Raw genomic sequence first — 24,414 nt, forward strand, 5'->3', positions numbered from 1 at the left:
ACTTGGATGGAGAGTTGTCTCATTGGCACTCATACCACACCTTCCTATATCTATTCCCTTAAAATACATTTAACCACATTCACATGCATTATTCTGACTTAGCAAAATACTTTTTCCTTTTGCCCCTGAAACCTGCAATGTATTTCGAACTGGAAGTGGTTGCACCAATAACACATCCCTAATTATTATTAGCATGCTAATCCCAATACCACCACTTTGAATGTTGGAACTCTTAAAAATTTTCCCTTACACAAGAGTTCTGATTGCATGTCAATAGACGAACAAGGGGATATGGAGTTTTCATTAAATTAAGATAAATCTGTCATTTTTCAAAAATTCATGTGAATTTAATATTAATTTCATCCAAGACAGATATATCTATGTCTGTTGTAGTCCAGATTACTCTGACATCCAATGGCTGTTTTGCCAGACAAGCTGGGGCCGTTGGACAACAGCCCCCCATCTAGTCTGGCAAACAGCTGTTGGACTTCGGAGTAATCTCGGACTATGTCTGTTGAAACAATGATCGGGGATGACAATGGTTCTAACAAGTACTGATGTGATCGTGGTCATCTAACAAAAGATTTTTTATTTTTGTCTCCTAGAACAGGTTAAACGAAATGCATTTCAAATAACTGTGTGTTTAATAACTACGTGTCCTCGGCAATGATGATCAATGATCTGACACAACTTCATGTTGGCATCCCGATTTATGACCTTTTATTTACAAATCGATTTATCACACGTGCGTTTGAATCGCTCAGAGCAATATATGCACAAGAAAAACGTCTTAGAGAAAAAAAAATGTCAAGGATAAACTAATTTTGGAGCGGCATGCGGCCCAAAAATTGGCGGAAGCGGTAATTATTTTTTTTTATTGAAAAGTCAATTTCTCCAAAACAGGAGCGGGAAAATCCAAAGAACTATTAATCAAATTGGTGTGGCCTTAGTTAAAGTTTTTTTTTATAACTAAGATCAAGAATTACGATAGGGACCATTTATGAATTATAAATAAAATAAAATACTGAAAATAATGTAGATAAATAAATAAGAATCTTACCTCTACTCTCAGATTATTCATCTCTAACATTCTGTAATTTCCAGGTTCTGCATAAGTCATTCCATGTCCTGTAAAATTTAAGTATGCTCCATGTTTACGTGCAAGACATCCCATTGGTGCATTTGGTGGTAGCTCTGGTTCCTGGATATCACAGTTGGTTCCAGTAAACCCGGAAGTACATAATCCACAGTTGGAATCTCCTTGCCAGTTAACTTGACAAGCACACTCTCCTGTACCTATCTGGCATGTTCCATGTCCGTTACATGGGTTTGTGGCACCTCCAGGACATTCCTTGTCACAGTTTGTTCCCCAGTAACCATTATTACATTCACAGAAAGATGTCTCCAGATTGAACTTTCCAAATATACATTTTGCCGTACATTCTAAACCCTTCCAGATAGGGAATTGTCTTGAAGAGAAGTCATTACATAAATTTTGGTAAGGTGACGATACAAGTCCCGATTCTACTTCACATATAGAGCTAAATGCTATTGTGCTGTCCATACTGAAGTCCAAGTTACCTGTGAGTGATACATCTTCTATACAAGCCATCATGTAAAATGATGAACTCACCGAGAATGAACCACATTGGCTTGTAAATGCATTGCTCTGAATGAGTCCTTTACATTTTTCAGTATAAGTAGTTTCTGGTATCCCAATGTTGATTTCTATTGTTGGTTTTATTGTTCTGGTATCTGGTAGGTCAGGTATGGACACCCATGCTACACCAGTATCTGATATGATCACAGGGTAGTTATTTACAATATCCAAAGTTGTCTTGCCATATCCAGTTTCAAAGTTCCATCCAGCAACAAGACCTGTTGTAACATGGGTTATACTGGTCTTCCAGTGTATAAAGATCTGTGTCTGAATGCATGGTCTGTTCCATACTAATACTCTGTCCAGTGTACCAACGAATGTTCCTGGTGGTATTGATCCTCCTCCCTCGATAGGAGGCTGCCAGTCACCAATGACTAATGTACCTCTTTTTGACAATGCTTCTAATCCAATAAAGACTGAAGTGAACACACTGACCTCTACATCATAGGTATAATGGAATGTGATCCATCCTGTTAAACTGTTGTATACCAATGAGATTTGTGACCACTGACCTAGCTGCACAGATATTCCTGTTGGTACTACATAGGACCCTAAAGAAACCAAAAATCTTCCATTTACAATACAGACAGCAAACGTTCTTCTCCAACTGTAGGAAAGTACTGTGCCTCCATCACCATTTACATCCAGGCTAGTTATTTTTAATCTTGTTTCAATAGTGGTCGATTCTCCTATAAAACTTTCTGGGAAAGGTACCGTTTGTATCCATCCTTTAGTGATGTCTAGACCTATAGATGGTGTGTATGTTGATTTCGCTTCTCTAAATATACTATTGCTGTATGTTTTATGCCATACACCAATGAAGTCTGTGATCGAGGCACTTGGAATGACATGATCTGTACAAACCTTGGCTAAGCCTTCATACTGAATAAGGCAAGCATAGTTCCCTGGAGTGCAGCTGTGGGATCTGATACTACAAGGACCTACAAGACCCTCTGATGAGGAGCAATAGGTATGTGAAACTGACAATTGTACATTTAAATAGTCTTCTTGCACATATATAACTAATTCAAATCCTGATTTGTAAATTTTATAAACATGATTATCTAATGGTCCAATTTGAAAACCATTGCCAATATCCACTACTGTACTCAGAGAGTTAACCTGACCATTGATCTCTACATGTCCACCATTAATTGTACTGATGGTAACAATCTTAGCATCTATTTTAATTGCGATTTCTTTGACAGCAGTATGGAAAAATCTGCTTGGTCCTGTCTGGATCTGAACACTTATACTGTTATAATGGTAGAATGTATAAATATCATGCTCTTGGAATCTAAAGCTGGCCCCATCAACTGTTGTTATATGTCCATCCCCAGATATACCACCCAAGAAGTTCTTTGCACCAGCTGGAGTTGATTGTACTGAAACTGAGCAATCTTCTCCTGACCAGCCAGGAGCACATGAGGTGCAATTTGGTGCAGCCCAATTCATCTGACATTGACAATCTCCAGTAGCTTGGCTACATTCACCATGTCCACCACAAATATTCAATGTTCCACCATTGCATAGTTTGTTGCAGGACAATCCCCAGTATCCAGTTTCACATGTACAAGTTGTTGGATTAATGGATTCATGGAAGTCACATTTCTGTGTGCAGTCAGAACCAACCCATCCAGGGAAAATCAATGTTTTGAAATCATTACAGAAGACAGAGCCAGGCCATGATGTTAACCATCCTGATGAAATATAAAGGTCAGAGAGACCAACCACAACAGATAATCCCATGTCTAGGTTATTCGCTCCAGCCATATCACTGGTGCAGGCAGCAAAGTAGAAACTCAGAACACCTACACTTGGTCCATTAGTTGTTCCCAGAACAGATCCATATATCAAATTAGTGCATTTTGAGTCAGCTCTCTGTTGTTGTGTAAGATCTTTATATGTGTGGAAATATGGAACAGTTGGTGGATTTAATGGTAAACTGGATATTCTCCATCTAATTTTCTGTCTAAGTATACCATAGTCTACAACTTGTATGTGATGTTCTCTAACCAGATCGTAAATAACTGAAGATCCATAGTCATCAAATTTCCAGTAAGTTACCAGTGAATTTTCTGTAATAACTACTCTTTGCATTTGGTATTTTAGTATGTCGTTGTATGATAAAGCCTTCTGCCATACCCTGACTTCATCCATGTCTCCTGTGAAGTACTGGTGATGAGGTTCTGTTTCTGTAGGAAGGGGTGGTTGTGGTGGATGTCCGAAACCAAAGTAGCCATAGGCAATAAACATATCTTGACTAACCACAGTAAATGAAACATATTCAAATGATCCATCCTCTTTGTAGACATAAACCACCATTTGGGATGCCACATTGTGCCATACGAGGCTCATGTGGTGCCACTGTTCAATTGTGGCATTTATTTTAGTATCATATATATTCTGATCAATTTTTAACTTCAGAGTAACATCTAGATAAACAATAAAGGAAAGCTTGGTATTATAAGTAAGTATTACTCCTGTATCACCACCTGGTCGGAAGGATAATTCTATGGAGAAGTCTATACTACTGATAATTATATCTGGTAAAAAGTCAGTAGTAAGTAGTGAGTTATTGAAGTAGATAAACAATCCAGCTGTTGATACTGATCGCTTCTCCATAAGTTCATTGTTTGTAAATATTACAGTAAACAAACTGTGGACTTCTTCGACAACCCATGTGGCTGAGTAGGTCTGGACATTTGTAGTAGTAGGATCACAGGGTCCACACAGGTAATCCTGAGTTTTACAGAATGGTGTCTCTGTTTTGATAAGGACATTTAGTTGTTGGTCCAGTGATCTAACATTCACCATTAAATTGCTGCCTGATTTGGTCGTTATTTCAAACTCTGACTTGGTTGGATGTTTCAGTATCACATCAGGGAGATCTTTTTCGACTTGACCATCAAAAACAAATGATTGACCATCTATCCATACTAATGTATCTTGGTTATCATGGTATCTTGCTCTTATAACAATGGTGTTGCTCTTGTACTGGATAGCTACTGCTGTAGTACATATAGATTCTTCGTAACAATAAGTGTTTCTAACCTGTACTTCTGGGTATATGTTGGTATCTGAGGATTTTAGTATGTAGTATTCTCCTACATGTATAAAGTTGAACTGTAGTTGGTTGAATGTCCTCAAATGGCCATGCCCAAAGAGTGAACATGTATGGTTTTGCAAAAGTGGGGAACCAGTAGGTAGAGTGACATCTGGTGGTATGACATCACAATCAGTTCCAGTCCATGGTGCCAAACATGTTTTACAGTCTGTGTTGTTGCTAAATGATGGATAACAGTAACATTGACCAGTTTCTTTGATACATAGACCATTGTCACTACATGGTGAAAGAGTGCCTCCAGTACATACTTGACTACAGTCTGTGTCCCAATATCCTTTGTCACATTCACAATTCATTTCTGTGTTTAGTTTTCCGAACTTACAAAGATGTGAACACAGAAGCGTAAAATATGGATTGGTAATATCTGTACAGATAGCTCCTCTGGGTGATGTTGGTGGATTGACAATTATTTCACAGTATTCTATGTAGGAAACCAGACTATAGATATAGCCAAGCTCATCTGAGGAAGAAATCATGTCTGTTACACAAGATTTATAGTAAAATTGTAAAACAGCTTCACCAAGTTGACCACAGACTGAAGGAATGGTAGACTCCATGAAATACTCTCTACATTTCCTCTCACTTACAACTTTCAATGTCTCATTTTCTGGAGTAGATGGAGGATTTCCATCAGTAACCAAATCAGATGGCCACCAATACACATCTTCCGATGGTAAAATTAGCTGATAATTGTTTATAATGTCAAGTGCAACATAACTGTATCCTTTTGAAAATATCCACAATGAAGTCAAGTCTGTAAACTGCTTTGTCAGTAATGTTTTTGATGTATACATAATCCGGTAAATATCTAAAGCAGTCTTCCATGTCTGGATTTCAGCTATTCTCCCATTAAAGTGTTGGAACACAACTGGAGCATTATCTTTCCAATCAGCAACCTTGAAGATTCCTCCTGTTAACAAGGCAGTAGTCTGTACAGTTAGTTGTTTCCACCATTGCATGCCACTGTTGGTGAGGATGTAGAATATCAGATTGTTGGTTGAGTGTGTATAAGTCAGTGATACCTGATACCATACACCAATCTGTGCTGTATAGTCTGTATCAATTTTCACATTACCCCAAAGAATGTGAACTGTTCCGTTGAGATATATACTGACTGAGGTCTGCTTGTAGTATGCTAGGATGAGGCCTGTAGCAGAATTGGCTGCAAATTTCACTTGTATTGTTGCATCACCATTGGTACCAAACACATTCTCTAGCTGTGAAGTATATGCTCCAGCTCCATTGAAAGCCAAGACAAAAGTATTTCCATTGGTATTCTGAGGCTTAGTAAGTCCATCAAATTCATACTTAAATCCAGATCCTACATTAGTTCCCATTCTCCAATAATCAGCATAGTTTGTATTGATGGTATGTTGAGTGATATCAGTCATGGACACTGCTGATCCAGAGCTGATGAAAAAGTCATTGTCTTTATTGTAGTCACATGTTCCACAAAGCCCTGACATTCCTGTAGTACACTGAGTTAATTTAGCAAACACTTCCAGGAATAAGCTGTGGTAGTTGATTGTCAGGATATTGGATCCATACTCCACATTAATTGAAGTCTGACCATTCTGGACAATTCTGACTGTGGAAGTCAGATTATACTTGTTGTCAAGGATGATTGGCTGACTGTTGTGCAAGAGTAGAATTCCATCCTGTCCAGGTACAGATGATACCACAGTCAGATTTTGACGTTGTGCTTGTATCCATACTTGTTTTACACACACTGCACCATTTTCTCCACAGGGAAGTTGTCTTACATAAGCAAAAAGTGTTGGATCTTGAATAAATGAGAATTCTCCTGTAGCTGTCATATCAAATGTCTGTCCATCAAACAAAGAGAAGTGACTGTATCCAAATACAGAACATACCTTGGTAGTAACACCAGATGAGGGAATACTAGCAAGACTTACAGAACAATCTGCTCCATACCATCCAGAGGCACATGCTTCACAGTTGCTACCAGCAAAGTTGGACAGACATGAACAGGTTCCATTGTTTGAGAAGCAAGTTCCACCTCCACATGGTAAATCAGCTGAATATGGGCAGATACTTTGACAGTAAGATCCCCAGAATCCATCATCACAGTTACATGTTGTACTCAATTCGCCAGAAATACAAGGTGTTGAACATAAGCTACCTGACCATCTTGGAAAATGACGTGAAGTGAAGGATCCACACCATGTTCTAGCAGGCCATGTGACTAGATCACGGTTCAGTGAACAATGGTCAGACAATGTAATGATTGGTTCCATGGTCCAGTCTTGACTGTTTGTCACCATACTATTGAATATGCATTGTTTGTAAACATAAACTTGGAACTGTGTTCCAAAGTTTGAACATGAATTATTATAAACAGATGACAATACCAAAGATTTACAGAATTCATCTATTTCAGCATCAACATTATTTGGATTTGTGAAAACCTGGTAAATATTCAAACTTAGTGATGATAATGAGTAGTCCACCAAAGTCCAGGCTGGGTAGTGCCATGGTGATGATATCATCGTAATTTTCAATCCTCCAATGGAATCAGTTAATTGTCTACCATATCCTATGTTGAAATTCCAGAGGTTAGTCAAACCAGTATAAGTATCAGTCATATGTGTGAAGGCATAACTTCTGATTTGATTCAGGGTCAGTTGTTTCTTCCATATTCTGAAGTCATCAAATGTACCAATGAAACCCCAGTTAACACCATCTCTTTTATTGGCAGGATAATTCCATTGACCAATCATGAATGTTCCTCCTGGTCTAAAAGGATTGTGGTCGTTCACATCAAATACATGTACATCTGTGTTGATCTGTAAACCTTCCTGTACAAGATAAAGGCTTATAACTCTTGTATCTAATCTCCATACAATAGCAAAGTGGTACCATGTATCAACATCAACTGTTATTGATGAAAAGGTAATTTTCTTGTCTTGGTAATAAAGAGTTATCTGCCCATTACACACAACTGCTGAGAAGATGTTGTTGTCTTTTTTGTAGGACCATATTGTGTAACAGTTTGGTGATACTATATCTGCTTTAAATTTGATTTCTATTGTAACAACAAATTCTGTGAAAGTGCTAACTGGATCCGTAATAATGTGTGAGTCATTGGTTGACAGACCAAATCCTCCACTATTTTCAACAGGTATCAGTCTTTTGAAAACTGAGTTTGAATCTGACACAAGCCATGATTGACCAAAGTCACTATGTAAGGTGTTGGTACTGAGTGTATCAGTACTTGTCAAAACAACTCCTGTTCTGGTTTTGAAATCGTCTTGATGATTAAGGTTGCAGCTGCTGAGTAAACCAGTACTTGTACCACAGAAGCTGGCCAAAGCTCCAACATGGACATCTAGATGATTTTCATAGACATAGATATCAACTATCAAATCAGATCCTGCACTGACTTGGTACTGGAAGGAGGATATTTGTTTACAGGTCACTCCAGATACAGCTTCAAATCCAGATCCAATCACCACTGTTTCATCATCATACCATGTAGACACAATCTCATCAATGACAGATATTACCAACTTGTGACTGTCAATCTGGATTCCAACAGCAGATGTCCCAACACTGGAATAATATTCAGACATGAAAACTTGTAATACATGGACCTTTATTTGAATTCCTGACAATAACTGTCCAGACACCAGTAGATGTTCTCCAGAATAGTGGTAATTATACACAGATCCATCAAATGTGATGAAGTGACCACTGTGGTAACTTTTTCCAAGGTATTGTCCATTACCAGTATTATCATTGTCAACATAAACAATGGAACAATCTGTACCAAACCATCCTGCCTCACACTGCTGGCAGCTTGTACTCTCTGCAGATCCAGTATGACAAGAACAGGATCCAGTTGTAAAGTCACATACACCATTACCATAGCAAGAATCAGTGGCTCCACCTGGACATGCATTCTGACATTCTGATCCCCAGTATCCCTCATGACATTTACAGAACCCTGTTTTCTCTGTAACAACCACCTGAAATACAGAAAGGTTAATCTAGTTAAAACAAAATGTGTTAAATTGTCAACGCATTTTTAAACCAATATTTGATATCATGAGGAATTCATTTGTAAGTTTTCTAATGATTTCAATTTCCCATTGTCAACTTTCCATTTTTAAAGCAAAATTTCAGCAGCACCTCCATATGGATCGTATATCGCCAAAATCCTCTTCTTTTTTCCTCTTGATTGCGACAGCAATGAATATTGTGACTAAGCCAATTTTAACTAGCCATCAGTATTGGATGCCACAAGTGGAGCAGGAACATATGTAAGTCACCTGTTTTTGGTTGAGTTTGTGTTGCTCAATCTTGTTTTCTGTGTAGTGTTTTGTGCACTATTGCTTTATCATTTCTTTCCCCCTTTTCTTTGATTAATCATTAACTGTCATGAACTTTGTTTATCAGTTTATCTGTAAATATCTGACTTCAATTGTATCCACTAAAATAAAGGATGACCATAAATTTGGAAATCTACAAACAAAAAAAATCAAAAAAATTCAAAATATGAAATCAGTGGTCATTGCAATGTTTCCTGAACTTACCACTAATGGTTCATTTGGACACTTCATTTCTGGTGACAGGTCAGCTGATGCAGATTTGATTGTATTAGCGTAGGATGAGGAGAGGTACCATGTTACTATATCTGTAGATGTCATTGATCTGTAATTAACAAAATATAATTCTATTCTTCAAGTGATCAAAGAAGATTATTCAAAATAATTAAATCTGTAAGTAGATAAATCTAAAATTTATTTACTGGTTGAAAAAATGGATTTTCACAATATAACTTGTCAAAAAAGCAAATAAGTATGTATAGATGTGAAATGAATTAATAATTCATGATGACCAGAAACTAAATCAATGCATGATAAAACTAGCCTTATCCATAACTTTTTTAGACTCTGGATGATAACTTATTGTATAGAAACTACTGTTTATGACCCTATGTTGACCTCCAGATATCGTTCGGTCTTTTTCTGTCATTGAGTTGCTGAATCATTAATGAGTATCATCTTCTTTGATTTATATATGAAATTGATACTATTTGCAGAAAGTAATTTTGTATAACAAAAAAAATAATGTTCTGGATTAATGTAACAGGACAAAAATAATTATGTCTACATAGATAAGAAGATAAATGATACTTATTGAATAATAATAATCTTTATTTCAAGAGGGTATGCTCAATTAGTAAAAACACTATTCTCCCTTGAGGCCCTCACACTCCACTCACAATGCATCACACAATTTCTTCATAACAAAGATAAACATAAGAAAACATAATCAAAATTGATACATAATCATTTAAATAATTCCTGGATTTTCAAGTAAAAACTTAAAGCAGTTTGTTTTAAAAGTATTTATGTTTGACATGTGTCTTAGTGCTTCTGGTAGTTTATTTCATAAAGTTGGGCCAGAATATGAAAAAGATCTTCTAAATGTGTTTGTTCTTGCCTTTGGTATATTAAGTAATTGGGTAGTATTTGATCTAAGTTACATTCCATTTTTATTTGTAACATAGGAGATTTTGTTAGACAAATATTCTGGGACAGATCCATATAAACAGTTATGAACATATAAGGCCTTGTGGTAAATTACACGATCAGTAAATCGAAGCCATGATAACTTTTTAAACATTGTATTAGATGGGGTATCATAAGGAAGTTCAAGAATAATTCTAGCTGCTCGTTTTTGAAGTTTATCTAATCTATTTGTATTTTGGTCACTGGTGTTTCCCCAAATTGTACAACAGTAATCCAAAATAGGGAGAATATGTAATATATCAAATTATAGAAGAAGCCTACTTGACAGAAAATGCATATCCTGTCCATCCTGGCGTAAACTTTGTTGGTGGGTATACAGTAGAACTGGTTTTGGTCACATAATTCTCATATGATGATGTAATGTAAACATTGTGGTCATTAGTGTTGTTGTATCCAAACCAGGCTGTGTAGTTACCATCAGACTCCTCAGTATAACATCTGAAAACTACTTCTATAGCATCAGTTTCTCCTGTGCCATCAAATTTGTCAGAATAGTCACCCTGCCCATTGGAACATGGTATGGTACAATGTCCGGGACCAACATAATCTGTAAAAAAGTAGTTGTTATCTCCCTTTAATGATTAATGAAAAAAAAGCATTTATCATATAAAATCTTTTTTATGTAGAATCATAACGCAAGTTTGTTCTCTGTATGGTATAAGGTTTCCTGGAATGAATGTCACATATATGAAAACAGCATAATTCAAGTGAAATTGTTCAAAACTATTTTAAGGGTGTTATAACTGAAATTGGTTATTATGGAACCCACTTCCCCTAAACATCTGTAAAGGAAATCAACAAAACAAAAGTACCTACCTGGTGTACAAACAGTACAGGATGGCAGATCCCAGCCTGACACACATTGATCACAAGCATCACCTGTCCAGTGTCCATTAGTATCATCATCATAACATTGGCATATGTCTCCACCTAATCAAAATTACAAATTATTGTCACAATATATATGAGGGTTATAATATCATGAATGCTGGCATATGTCTCCACCTAATAAAATTTACCAACTTTTGTAACAATATATATGAGGGTTATAATATCATAAATGCTAACAAGATATTGTCCTTAGTATTAGCTCTTCAAACAGGTGTCAGTAGTTAAATCAAAATCAGGGAAAGCTCAATCTTCATTGCTTTTCATGTTTACAATTATTTTTGACAAAAAATTGCAAATGTGAAGATATACAAAAATGTTTTCGGTATCATAAAGTTTACTGCATGTATTAAGATTTATTCTTGGTTACAAATGTTAAACCATAAACAGAGATTCAACTTAAAGAAATTGCATCACATTCAGACATTTATTCTAACCTAATTCTGTAGGTTCTCCATGTATACACAATACACTGCAAGTAGTGTTGTACCCTATGTAACCAGTCTCACATCTCTCACAGTTGGAACCTTCATAGTGAGTCAGACAACTACTGCAAGAGAGTCCACCAAATCCATGGTCACATAAACAGGCTGGGGCATTAGCTCCATCAGAGAGTAAACACTGACCTGAAACAAAAACTTGTCTTATATCTAACAGCCAAACTAGGCAACCAGCTCACAATGTCAGAAAATCACAAAGAAAAACAATTGATGATAGTTTTACACCTAGACAATAACAATTGTCAGTTTTGGTGCCATTCATTTTTAATCCATTAACCATATCATTCTACTACATCAACTGAATAAAGACACTTGAAATTATCACTGGATTAGAAGTTTATTCATATCAACTAGTTTCACCACATGAGTGGCTTCTTCAGGACGAATACATATTATGAAAAACTTCATGAATATTAAGTTTCTTAGTTTTTTATTAGATGCTTCTTTGGGATCTTGTTCCTTTTCTATGTTGGATGTAGGGTCCTGTATATAAACTTTTACACACTGTTTATTAACCCCAACTTATTTTTTTGGCAAAGAAAGAGAAGCACAGATAAACTGAGCATGCATCAGAAGCATCTATGAAATCAACACTTTAGATATGTCGTTTATGTTGTTTATGTTCTAAGCAGTATCAAATTATCTTTAAACTTAAATTAAATTTGTAACTTGTTCATTCAGAAAATATAAAAGTTTATAGATACCTTAAAATGTGTTGATGCAACTAAATTATAAATGAGAAAGACTAATAAATTCATGTCAGATTTTGGAATTGTCATCAAGGAGAGGGATCGGATCAAAATACAACAATTTCTCAATTTTTTTTGTCAGAAGATCGCCAAGAGTAACGATCACACATATTGGTGTCTAACTATCATTGATCTAAATGTTTTGCAAGAAGTAAAGGCTTATGTACACATATAATACTGCTTTAATTATATGAATATATTATATAACTGTAAAAATATTTTGAAATATGTCTTATGTTTTATTAATGTTCTTTGGTAACTTTTGTACATAATTATAATATATTTTTCAAGGCATATCTTAATTCATACCATTTTCACTACATTTAGGTGTCCCTGGACAAATGAATTCTGAGCAATTTTTTCCTTCAAATCCTCCATTACAAACACAAACTGAGGCATTGTCTTTTCTTGTACACAGACCATAGGTACTACAATCTGGTTCACCTGAAATATTAGAGGTAGAATATATATTTAAGGTGCAAATATCAAGTATATTAAAGGTGGATATGTAAATTGTAATCTTGACAAAACAAGAATGACAAATCAAAAGCAATAAGACGAGTGGATGACCTAAGAAAAACAGTTACTTATGAAATACGAACACAAAAAAACTCAAAGCTATGGGCAACACATCATGTAATTGATTTGAAACATAATAACATCTCTTTATAGATACAATGATTGTTAAAAGCAAACATTTGACAGAATGAACATTCATCTTTTAACATATTCAAGCCTTTCAAAAGTTGATTGTTATTTTATAACTCAAATCTTTCTAAAAAATTCTCCTTTTCCGATTAAAGTGATTAAATCCTACAATACAACACAAACCTGGACAATCCAGCTGTTCACAGTGATCTCCCTTGTATCCCTCGTCACACACACATGTGTCGTTCAGACACTGTCCAACATTTGAACATAGAGTGTCACAGTTAGAACCAGAGTAACATGAATCACACTGACAGTTAGAGGTAAATGGTGGATATTCTATACCATGTATACAATCATACTGGCAGGCTGGTCCCATTGACAATGTGCAGTTTACACAGGTTGGGCTATCATTCAGCAAGATACATTCACCTAGAAAAAAAAAAAAAAATCTAATGCATTCTTTCTACAAAGACTCTTTATTAATATCTCAGTAAAGTCTTTGAATTAAAGTTACCTAAAAGAAAAAAAACCCAGATTTTTTGTTCTTGTTAAATAGTTTTCCTTTGCATTCTAATGTAAATGATTTGACAACCAAAATAATGTTTTTTTATATTTCATCCTATGAAGATAACAAATTAAAACAGAACTGACATACATGTTCCATGTTGGGACCTTTTATAGGTGAATATACAGTACAGGTTTTTCTCATTGTTGAAGGTCATACAATGACCTATAATTGCTTTTATCTTCATTGTCTGAACTCTGGTGGATAGTTGACTCATTGGCAATCAATCATACCACATCTCTTTATTATTATAGTGATACATGTACTAAACAGAATCCTGTATGGACTAAGAATGTATTTTCTTTAGATAGATTCAAATATATAGATATTGAATAAACATTTTTGTTTTTACCATTAGACATAGTTCACAATAAATAGATATTGTATCAAAAAATTTGTTTTTACCATGGTTCAGTTCAGACATAGTTGAAAGGATATAGAGATTGTATAAACATTTTTGTTTTACCATGGTTTGGTTTAACATAGTTCAAAATATGAAGATATTGTAGAAACATTTTTGTTTTTACCGTGGTTCGGTTTAGACATAATTCAAAATATATAGATATTGTATAAGCTTTTTTGTTTTTACCCTGGTTCAGTTTAGACATGGTTCAAAATATATAGATATTGTATAAATATTTCCATTTTTATCATTGTTAGATTAATACAGATTTCACTGTATTGTATTACACAACAAGAATGTGTCCATAGTACACTGATGCCCCACTCACACTATCATTTTCTATGTTCAGTGGACCATGAAATTGGGGTCAAAACTCTAATTTGGCATTAAAATTAGAAAGATTATATCATAGGGAATATGTGTACTAAGTTTCAACTTGATTAGACTTCAACTTCATAAAAAACTACCTTGACCAAAAACTTTAATCTGAAGCGGGATAGACGGACGGATGGACAAATGGACGTACAAACGAACAGACACACAGACCAGAAAACATAATGCCCCTACTACTATCGTAGGTGGGGCATAAAAATTGCCCGTGGGTAAAAAAATCATTCCTCTGTGAAAATTGTTGTATTCACGGACTACAAATGAGATAGAGGATTAGTTATTACCTCTTCTACTACAATCAGGGTCTCCAGGACAGTCTGGTAATTCACATCCATCACCTTGCCATCCATAATTACATTCACATTTCTGATCAGCCAAGATACAGGTACCTTGTCCTGTACAAGATCCTTTCTCTGGTTGTTCAGGGTCACCAGGACATCCTCTTGTGCTACAATCATCACCTATAAAGTATATGTTAAGAGTTTTATATAATTCACCATTAAACTTTTCATTTATGTTTGTTCCAATTTTTGTTTTTGCTTATTGAAGAATAATTAAGAAGAGAGGTCACTCATAACTAGCTTGCTACTACTAACTTAACAAAATGAACAACTGAAACTATAATATTGTAATATAGAGTAAACTACAAGTTGAGAATGACAAAATTCTGTGTGCAAAAGAATAATAATTTTGGAAATTACACTTATTTTCCCATGCAGTATGCATTCAGATACATTTCTATGACAATTATCAACATATTTTTTTCATATATTCCACAGTTTTTAAACTTTAAATATCATGTCCATATGATATCTAATTTCAGCCTATACTAGTTACTCAGTTAAATTTGGCTGCCACTGTTGGAGAGGACTTGGATATATGTTTAAACTAAACACTTACCCCACCAAGCTTCATCACATGTGCAGGTATTGTTGTCACATGACCCATGTCCTCCACAAAGTTGGTCACATCCAGTTCCTGAATAACATGAATCACATACACAGGTAAAGTCTGATTGTGGAGTTCCATGGACACATGGTAGGTCACATGAGTATCCTGTCCAATCATCATCGCATATACAAGTGGGATAAGCTGTTGCTGCACTGCAGTTACCACGACTATTACAGTCTGGGTCACCAGGGCAGTCTGGGATACTACAATCATCACCATACCAACCAGGGCTACAGAAGCATTCGTGTGTGACCGTGTTACAGTCACCATGTCCGCTACACGGTTCTCCTACTCCCACACATAGATGGTCTTTACATGTGTCACCCCAGTAACCACTCTGACAAATACATGTTTCATTATCACATGTACCAAAGCCATTACAGATAATATTGCAGGAATCACCCGAGGCACATTTACTGTCACAGACACAGTTTCCACTGTCCATTGGTTCCTGGATGCCATTACATACAGTATTACAGGACTCTCCCATCCAACCTTTCTCACAGCTGGTACATCTAGGTCTTGCCAAGGACACATTACAGTAACCTTTGTAGTTACAGTTGTCAAGACAGTCTGATTCTTCACAACCATCACCCTTCCATCCATCATAACAAATACACTTTCCTATAGCAACATTGCACTCTCCATTCCCACTACAATCCTGTCCAAACCCAGGACATCCCGGTTGTTCACAATAATCTCCACGTCCACCATTAAATCCACAATCACATGTTCCATCAGTACAGTTTCCAGTTCCAGAACATTCTATTTGACATGTGTAATCATTGTAACAGCTGTCACAGACACAAGTCTGGTTTTTCACTGTACCATGTTCACAATAATACTGACAAGCATATCCAAAGTAAGAGGCATTACAGCTACATGCAGGTTCATCATCTACAACAACACAACTTCCCTGTCCATTACAGGCCTGGGGACATGATGGTACATGACATCCAATTCCTTTCCATCCTTCTTCACAAATACATTTACCAGTGGCAGCATTGCAATCTCCATGTCCAGAACAATCCTCATTATAACCTGGACATCCTCTTGTCTCACACCATCCACCACGGTAGCCATTAAATCCACAGTCACAAGTGGTGTTGTGACAAGTACCTTGACCAGAGCAGAGCTGATTACATTCCACACCACTGTAACAGAAGTCACATTGACATGTCCAAACACCATCTAATGATCTAACGGGAGTTCCATGGACACATTTATGTTCACAAGAATCTCCTATATATGGATACTGGCAGTCTAAACATCTTGGATTTCCTCCTTCTGGTGGAACAGCACAAGTTGCATTGATTCCATTACAGTCTGGATTCCCAGGACAATCAGGTACTTCACACGCTTGACCACTCCAGTATTGATCACACTCACAGCCTCCTGTAGCAAGGTTACAGGTACCATGACCTTCACATCTCTCAGGCCAACCAGGACAACTAGGTTCATCACATCGTACTCCTTCATATAATCCATAATAATTACATTCACAGTTTCCATCATTGTCACATGACCCATGACTTGAGCACTCAAGATGACAGCTGATCCCTGTTATACATGGTTTGTCACAGACACATTCATTGTCCACATTGGTGCCATTCAGACATGCTATCTGACAGTACTCTCCAGACCAATCATCATTACACTGACATTTACCACCGTCAGTACAATTACCATGGTCAGGACCTGAAAAATACAAAATATTAGAAGAATCAGAAAATTTACTATGTTCAGGCCTAGATAGATACCAAATATTACTGCCGTAGGAATTGTTACCATAGTCAGGACCTTACAATAACAAACTAGAGGACAGAGATGTAAGCCACCACAAAGAACTCACAGCATGTAATTAGGGTATTCCATGTCCATGTATATGCACAGAGGTGTCAAAGTTCAACTAAACTTTTTTACCATTATCATCAACCTATAGTTTTCTTCCATGTACACGTCACATCTTCTAGTGGTTGTAGATTTTAACATAAGTGGCCATTTTGTAATACGTTATTGACCATTATTTTCAGTGTATAGTCTTCTTCCTAATATGCAACACACATTCTGGAAGAGGTGAACAATCATGCAAAGCTGCATCATTGCACTCCATGGGGTTATAAAGTAAGTATAATAAAAGATTCATTGGCAAGGCCCTTATCATAATTCACAATAAACATAAGCTGTAATTATCAAGTAAAGTAGAAGTTACTGTCCTCTCTTTTGTATATCTAGATTTCAATATAAAAATCCTTTTTTAGTTAATCAGTCAATGGACGTGCCTTCCATTTTTTAGGGTCATAAAAGACATATAACTAATTGTAATTGAAGTTTTATGAGAAATAAAGTAAAGTAGTATTGTTTTTGAAACATCATTGTCAAATTTAACTGAGGTCAGCAATAGCAAAGGTCCAGAACTTATTTTGATGTGAAAAGTACCCTTACCACTACACTCAGGTGTCCCAGGACAGCTAGGTATTGCACAATCATCTCCCTTCCACCCAGGTTCACATGTACACATGCCAAGAGCACTGTTACAGCTACCATGTGCATTACAAGCCCCATCTTCTCCTGGACATCCTGATTCTTGACACTTGTCTCCAACCCAACTGTTTCCTAAAAACAAGCAACAATTTGTTTTAAAGAATCTAATGCAATTCTACCCTTTTAATTTGACTGACCGTTTCAAGGTATTTTTCCTTTTTTTATCACATCACATATTTGTGATTGGAAAGAGTCAAATATATTCATACCATTAATTTAGACTTTTCTTTCAAGAAAAAACATAAAGCACATTCAAATATTTTCCCATTTCATGTTTGTATGACCTAACGCTCAAATATGCTAAAAGAAAATTATACACATAATGAAAATACAAAACTATTCAACTGGCTATTTCAACAAAAACTGTTTATTCACCAGTATTTTTTGTTAATGGTTGGTGGCATTGTTAGTCTATTTCTTATTTTTGATTCAAGCATTGCAGAAAAATATGCACAACACAGATATTTTCAAATAATTTATGTTCAAGGGTCAGAACTTCCATAAAATATGCTCAACCAGAACAAAACTAAAACTTAATCTGTAGCTTATTCTGATACGACTATAAACCAAATATATAATCAATAAATTAAAGATTTAACAGAAAACAGTGAGGACAACATGGACCAACAGATAGACAGACTGATAGTTGGTCCAGATTGCAAATCTATAGTCCTCTTTGGCTTCATTTGTAGGGGACTAAAATATGATATTTACCTGGTTCTGTTGTAAAACAGTCACATGTTTCGTTGACACAGTCTCCATTTCCAGAACATTCCAGTTCACAGTAAGCTCCAGTGTAACAGGAATCACAGTGACAGAAATCATTGGCTGAGTTTACGTAACCATGGACACAAGGTTTACTGCAATCTTCACTGTACCAACCCTGCAAACAGTTTGTATATGTTAAACTTTTTCACTTTAACAGATGATATATAAATTATACCACAAATACCTGATGCATTAATATACTTGTTATTTTAATACGATTCATGGAGAAATATTGTTATCTTATAGTTAAAGTGTAGAGAGAAATATTATAATTTCAAATGTAAAGAGTAGAGAGAAACATTGTTATCTGAAGGTTCTACATTAACTGTACTATATTTTTTTCTTTGAAAAAAAGATAAAAAGTATTTTTTAAACTATCTCAAACCCTTGTTTGTCTTGGTGACATCTTTTACATATTCCAAAACTCAAGACTTGTTTTATTCAGAGTACTTACATCTTTACAGTCACATTCTGGTATATCTCTGTCTGTTCCATTACAGAAACCATTGCCTTCACAGCCACCAGGGCAGTCAGGAATGTCACAAGCATCTCCAGTCCAACCTGAAATGCAACAAAATAATAAAATAATGTTAAAATGGACAGCCAGCGAGATAGCAGTCCTCCTACATACTGAAATAAAAGTTGTATAGCAGACAATTTAAGAGAAATAGATAATTGTAACAAATAGTCAGGCAGAACAGTCCTACAGCAAACACATAAATTAGGTTAGGAAACTGTGTTACAGACAGTAATAGTACCACACACCTTCATAGGAAAGTTTTTTAATGTTTTTCTTTATATGTTTGCTTCCTGGTATCCCAATATGACAAAATGTGAAACAATTTAAACAAGAGGCTCTCACAAGAGCCTGAATCGCTCACCTGTAATTTTTTGCTTAAATTTTTCATCAATGATTATTTAAAATTTTCAATATATACTAATGAGTGTCTTAAAAATGCCATTTAAATGTTCTTTGTATCTGTCATATTTTCTTCAAAAGCAAAAAAATGCATTTTACCCCTATGTTCCATTTTAGCCATAGTGGCTATGTTTCTTGACGTACAAGGAAATAAAATACAAAATTTATACTAGATACTCTGAAACTCATTCAGCCCAAGTTTGGCTGTAATTGATTCAGCAGTTTCAAAGGAGAAGATTTTTTAAAGTAAGCAAACTAGATGAACAAATTGTGAAAAATTGTCTTTAAAGGGCAATAACTCCTTAAGGGGTCAATTGACAATTTTGGTCATAAAAACTTATTTGTAGAATTTCTTTGCTGAACATTTTTGCTGTTTACAGTTTATCTTTATCTATAATAATATTCAAGATAATAACCAAAAACTGCAAAATTTCCTTAAAATTACCAATTTAGTGGCAGCAACCCAACAAAGGGTTCTTAGATTCATCTGAAAATTTCAGGGCTGATAGAATTTGACCTAATGAACATTTTTACCCCATGTCAGAGTTGCTCTAAATGCTTTAGTTTTTGAGATACAAGCCAAAAACTGCATTTTACCCCTATGTTCTACTTTTAGCCATGGCGGCCATGTTTTTTGACGAAACAGAAAATAAAACACAAACTTTATTCTAGATACCCTAAGGATCATTCAGCTTAAGTTTGGTTTGAGTTGGTTCAGTAGTTTCAGAGGAGAAGATTTTTCAAAGTTAGAAAACATGATAAACAAATTGTGTAAATTTGTCCTTAAAGGGCAATAACTCCTTAAGGGGTCAATTGACAATTTTGGTCATATAAAAACTTATTGGTATATCTTACTTTGCTGAACATTTTTGCTGTTTACAGTTTATCTTTATCTATAATAATAACCAAAAACTGCAAAATTTCCTTAAAATTACCAATTTAGTGGCAGCAACCCAACAAAGGGTTATTAGATTCATCTGAAAATTTCAGGGCTGATAGAACTTCACCTAATGAACACTTTTATCCCATGTCAGATTTGCTCTAAATGCTTTAGTTTTTGAGATATTAGCCAAAAACTGCATTTTACCCCTATGTTCTATTTCTAGCCATAGCGGCCATTTTTTTGACAAAACAGAAAATAAAACACAAACTTTATTCTAGATACCCTAAGGATCATTCAGCTTAAGTTTGGTTGGAATTGGTTCAGTAGTTTCAGAGGAGAAGATGTTTGAAATAGTTTACACCGGACGGACAACGACGACGGACGCCAAATGATGGCAAACGCTCACATTTCCTTTGGAAAGGTGAGCTAAAATGAAAAACCAACTTCAGATAATAAAGTAAATGTATTTTCATTGTCATTTAAATGTGTTACATCATGTTGCTCTGTTTCTAGTCCATAAACATACCTGGTATACAAGTACATAGTTGTAGAGCTGAGTTGCATGTTCCATGCTGGGAACAATCTTCTGTTTGCCCTGGACAGCCCTGTATCTCACACTTTGATCCTCGCCATGCCACATCACAGATACAATGAGTTCCATTACATTTTCCATGGCCATTACATTCCACGTTACAGCCTAGTCCATTATAACAGGAATGGCATTCACAATGTCCACTGTTGTGGGGTACTTGTGTTCCATTTACACAGAGGTCAGCACAAGCTGGTCCCATCCAACCCGAGATACAGTCTAGACATTTTGGGGGGTCAAGTGTTGAGTTACAGATCCCTCTATCATTACAGTCCGGTTCACCAGGACAGTCAGGCAGTTCACATCCATCTCCAGTCCAGCCAGGGAAGCAGTCACATTGATGAGTGATGGAGTTACAAATTCCATGTTTACTACAGCTCTCCCCAATTCCTGGACATCCTGGCACATCACAGAAAGCACCCCACCAGTTAACATCACAGTCACACTCTCCACCAACAATCTTACCGTGGTCAGAACATTCTGAGTCACAGTTGATACCGACCCAGCCTGGATAACATGTACAGTTGTTAGCACCTATTGGAATTACTTCACCATTTACACAAGGCTCTTCACAGGAATGACCATACCAATTGGAGTTACATCTGTTAATATATAATTTGTTGAAATTAATTGCATTTCTACATTATAAAGTACTCATTTTGTTGTTGAAAATTTTAACAAACAAAATTGAGATCTAAAGGTGGCCATCATAATTTTTGACCCCTTAGCTAACTTTAATATCTTATGTGTAATACCTCCGATTGATCAAAAAGCTCTTAAGCTACATATTCAGTTTGTTATTGAATGTTATTTCTATATCATATAAAAGATGTATTATACTAATAAAATCAGTGGTAATTGTTCATTGACAGCTAAATAAAACTGATTTTTTTTTCATATACCTGCATTCAGGTGGGTCTACAGCATCATCACAATTACCATGGTTATTACAGTCAGGGGTACCAGCACAGTCAGCATACTCACATCCTATACCAGTCCATCCTGGTCTACATGTACATGTATGTGTGGCACTTTCACATCCACCTGAGATAATAGTTAAATATAATAATTCATAATAAACAAGCATCATGATAGTTTTTTTAACTGTTTCCAGATTTTACATATATAATAAGTACAAAAATGTTGTAAATTCTTCCTTCAATAAGCACAGCCTTGGTAAAACAGTGAATATAAAACACTGTTTTGAACAAATTTATGTGAACATTGCATTCACTACTAGTTCCCAACCTGATCATTGAAGAACATAGATATGTACACTGTGGTTTCATTATTATTCGTGGGTATAGATGAACCAGAAAATTAAATGTTCAGCTAGGTAAAAATTTTCCATAGGCTTGTATGCACACTCTGGCAAAACTAAGAAAGCAAATATAAAAATATAAAAATACACTTTTTAAAATTTTTGAAAATGTGTTTTGTTTTATCAGCTCTTCAAAGATTGTATTACGTTTTAGATCTTCAATAATTTTGGCATCGAGCATCAACGAAGAAACCTAAATTGTGGAAATGTGCATCTGGTGCAGTAAACTTGGTACTGTTAACGTTGTCTTAAAACATGTACCTCCTAGTTACACATAACTATGACCATTAGAATTTTTGTTGATCAGCAAAATGTGTAAGATTTGGTTTTAAATATGTTTCAAATCTGTCCAGTAACCAGTTTTTGGATACCAGTATAGTTTATATGATTAATATTTTACTAATTTTTTCAATGTATGAATAACTTAATAGAACTAAAACTGACATAGCTCTTCTCTCTGGCAATGCTGACCTATGACAGATTTCACTGTTTTGTTTGTGTCGTTAGGTTTGATATTCAGAATTTTTTTATGTGGCTTCCCAAACTTAAAGTCTCTAGCGTATATGATCAAGGTTCTTTTCTGGAACATCCATATCATTTTAATGTATCCTAACTCTGGGAAGTCCAGATTAAATAATCAGGATGTTCATTAATTTTCATGTATCTTACCTCTATCTGAGCAGTCCAGATTAAATAATCCAGGACATCCAGGAATGTCACATAAATCTCCTTTCCATCCCGTTACATAATCACATTCACATTTCCCACTTCTGATTAGTCCATGTTCAGAACATTCAGAGTTACATCCAACTCCAGCAAAACCAGGATCACATTGACAGTTCCCAGAGTTGATAGGTGTCTCTGTACCATTAACACAAGGATCATTACAAGCTGGTCCCATCCAGTCTCCTGAACAGTTCTGACATTGTGGAGGATCAAAGCTCCATTCATCACAAGTACCACGGTCAAAACAGTTTGGTTCACCTGGGCAATCAGCAACATGGCAAGCCACGCCCATCCAACCAGCAAAACACTGGCATGTCTTATCTTCACTGTTACAATCACCATGTCCACTACACTCTATGTCAGTTGAAGGATGTCTTGGACATCCTGGTACTTCACAATATGTTCCACTCCAGCCAACCAGAGGATCACAATAACATTCAAATTTACTGTCACACACACCATTGCCAGAACATTGTATGTCACATCCTGCTCCATGATAACATGTGGTATTACATTCACAAGCTGTGTTGTTTACATTTGGGGTGCCATGGATACAAGGGTCATTACATGCAGGTCCAACCCATCCAACATCACAGTTGACACATTTTGGTGGATTGTATGTGGGGTCACATAATCCACGATCATTGCAGTTGGGTTCACCTGGACAGTCTGGGTCACCACAACCTGTTTCTTCATCTGAAGAAAATTTAATATAGATTACACTGTAAATATGAATAATTACATTAGGATTATGCTTCATAAGACTCTGTAATTTTGATTGGCTGACAACAATCGTGCGGAACTCCAACATCAAATTTTATCTACATATAAAATATAGCAGCTATGATTGCACATGCTATCCGTGACAATGTCAAAACAATGCATAGAAAAACAAATGAAAAGTTTGATAATTTCATGGTTGTAGCAAAAAAATGTAATTAAAAGAATTGGATGCTTCTTTTAAAAATTTTATAGGGTCGTAAAAGCGTTGACTGTGCGCACATTTGGAAGTCCTTCATACAAAATGTGCTTTGGTCAAGGCTTTTACACCCCAATGAAATTATGAAAAGAATCATTCAATTCTTAACTAATTCAACAAGTGGGTAAGATGTCAATGATACTGTAACCCAATTAAACAAAAAACAAGACATCTAGCCCTCAGTATATGGTCTTTAACAATAGACATGTATCTATAGGATTTTTCAAGCTCTCAACCTTTTAA

General features: G+C 35.7%; 1 protein-coding gene across 1 annotated transcript in view; it reads right to left on the bottom strand.

Annotated features, from left to right (window-relative positions):
* LOC127738444 (uncharacterized) overlaps positions 1–24,414 on the bottom strand; it is a 144,779-nt gene that overhangs the window by 26,107 nt on the left and 94,258 nt on the right. The window contains exons 46-60 of the mRNA XM_052249693.1: positions 23,136–23,888; positions 22,048–22,189; positions 21,083–21,747; positions 19,209–19,315; positions 18,701–18,869; positions 17,888–18,058; positions 15,392–17,140; positions 14,776–14,952; positions 13,314–13,562; positions 12,792–12,926; positions 11,671–11,859; positions 11,162–11,275; positions 10,607–10,892; positions 9,344–9,461; positions 1,061–8,776 (exon numbers count right to left, since the gene is read on the bottom strand). Coding sequence (XP_052105653.1) covers positions 1,061–8,776; positions 9,344–9,461; positions 10,607–10,892; positions 11,162–11,275; positions 11,671–11,859; positions 12,792–12,926; positions 13,314–13,562; positions 14,776–14,952; positions 15,392–17,140; positions 17,888–18,058; positions 18,701–18,869; positions 19,209–19,315; positions 21,083–21,747; positions 22,048–22,189; positions 23,136–23,888 — 12,740 coding nt within the window. The remainder of the gene's footprint in view (positions 1–1,060; positions 8,777–9,343; positions 9,462–10,606; positions 10,893–11,161; positions 11,276–11,670; positions 11,860–12,791; positions 12,927–13,313; positions 13,563–14,775; positions 14,953–15,391; positions 17,141–17,887; positions 18,059–18,700; positions 18,870–19,208; positions 19,316–21,082; positions 21,748–22,047; positions 22,190–23,135; positions 23,889–24,414) is intronic.

The sequence above is a fragment of the Mytilus californianus genome, unplaced genomic scaffold (genome assembly GCF_021869535.1).
Source record: "Mytilus californianus isolate M0D057914Y unplaced genomic scaffold, xbMytCali1.0.p SCAF_1, whole genome shotgun sequence".
Classification (NCBI taxonomy): domain Eukaryota; kingdom Metazoa; phylum Mollusca; class Bivalvia; order Mytilida; family Mytilidae; genus Mytilus; species Mytilus californianus.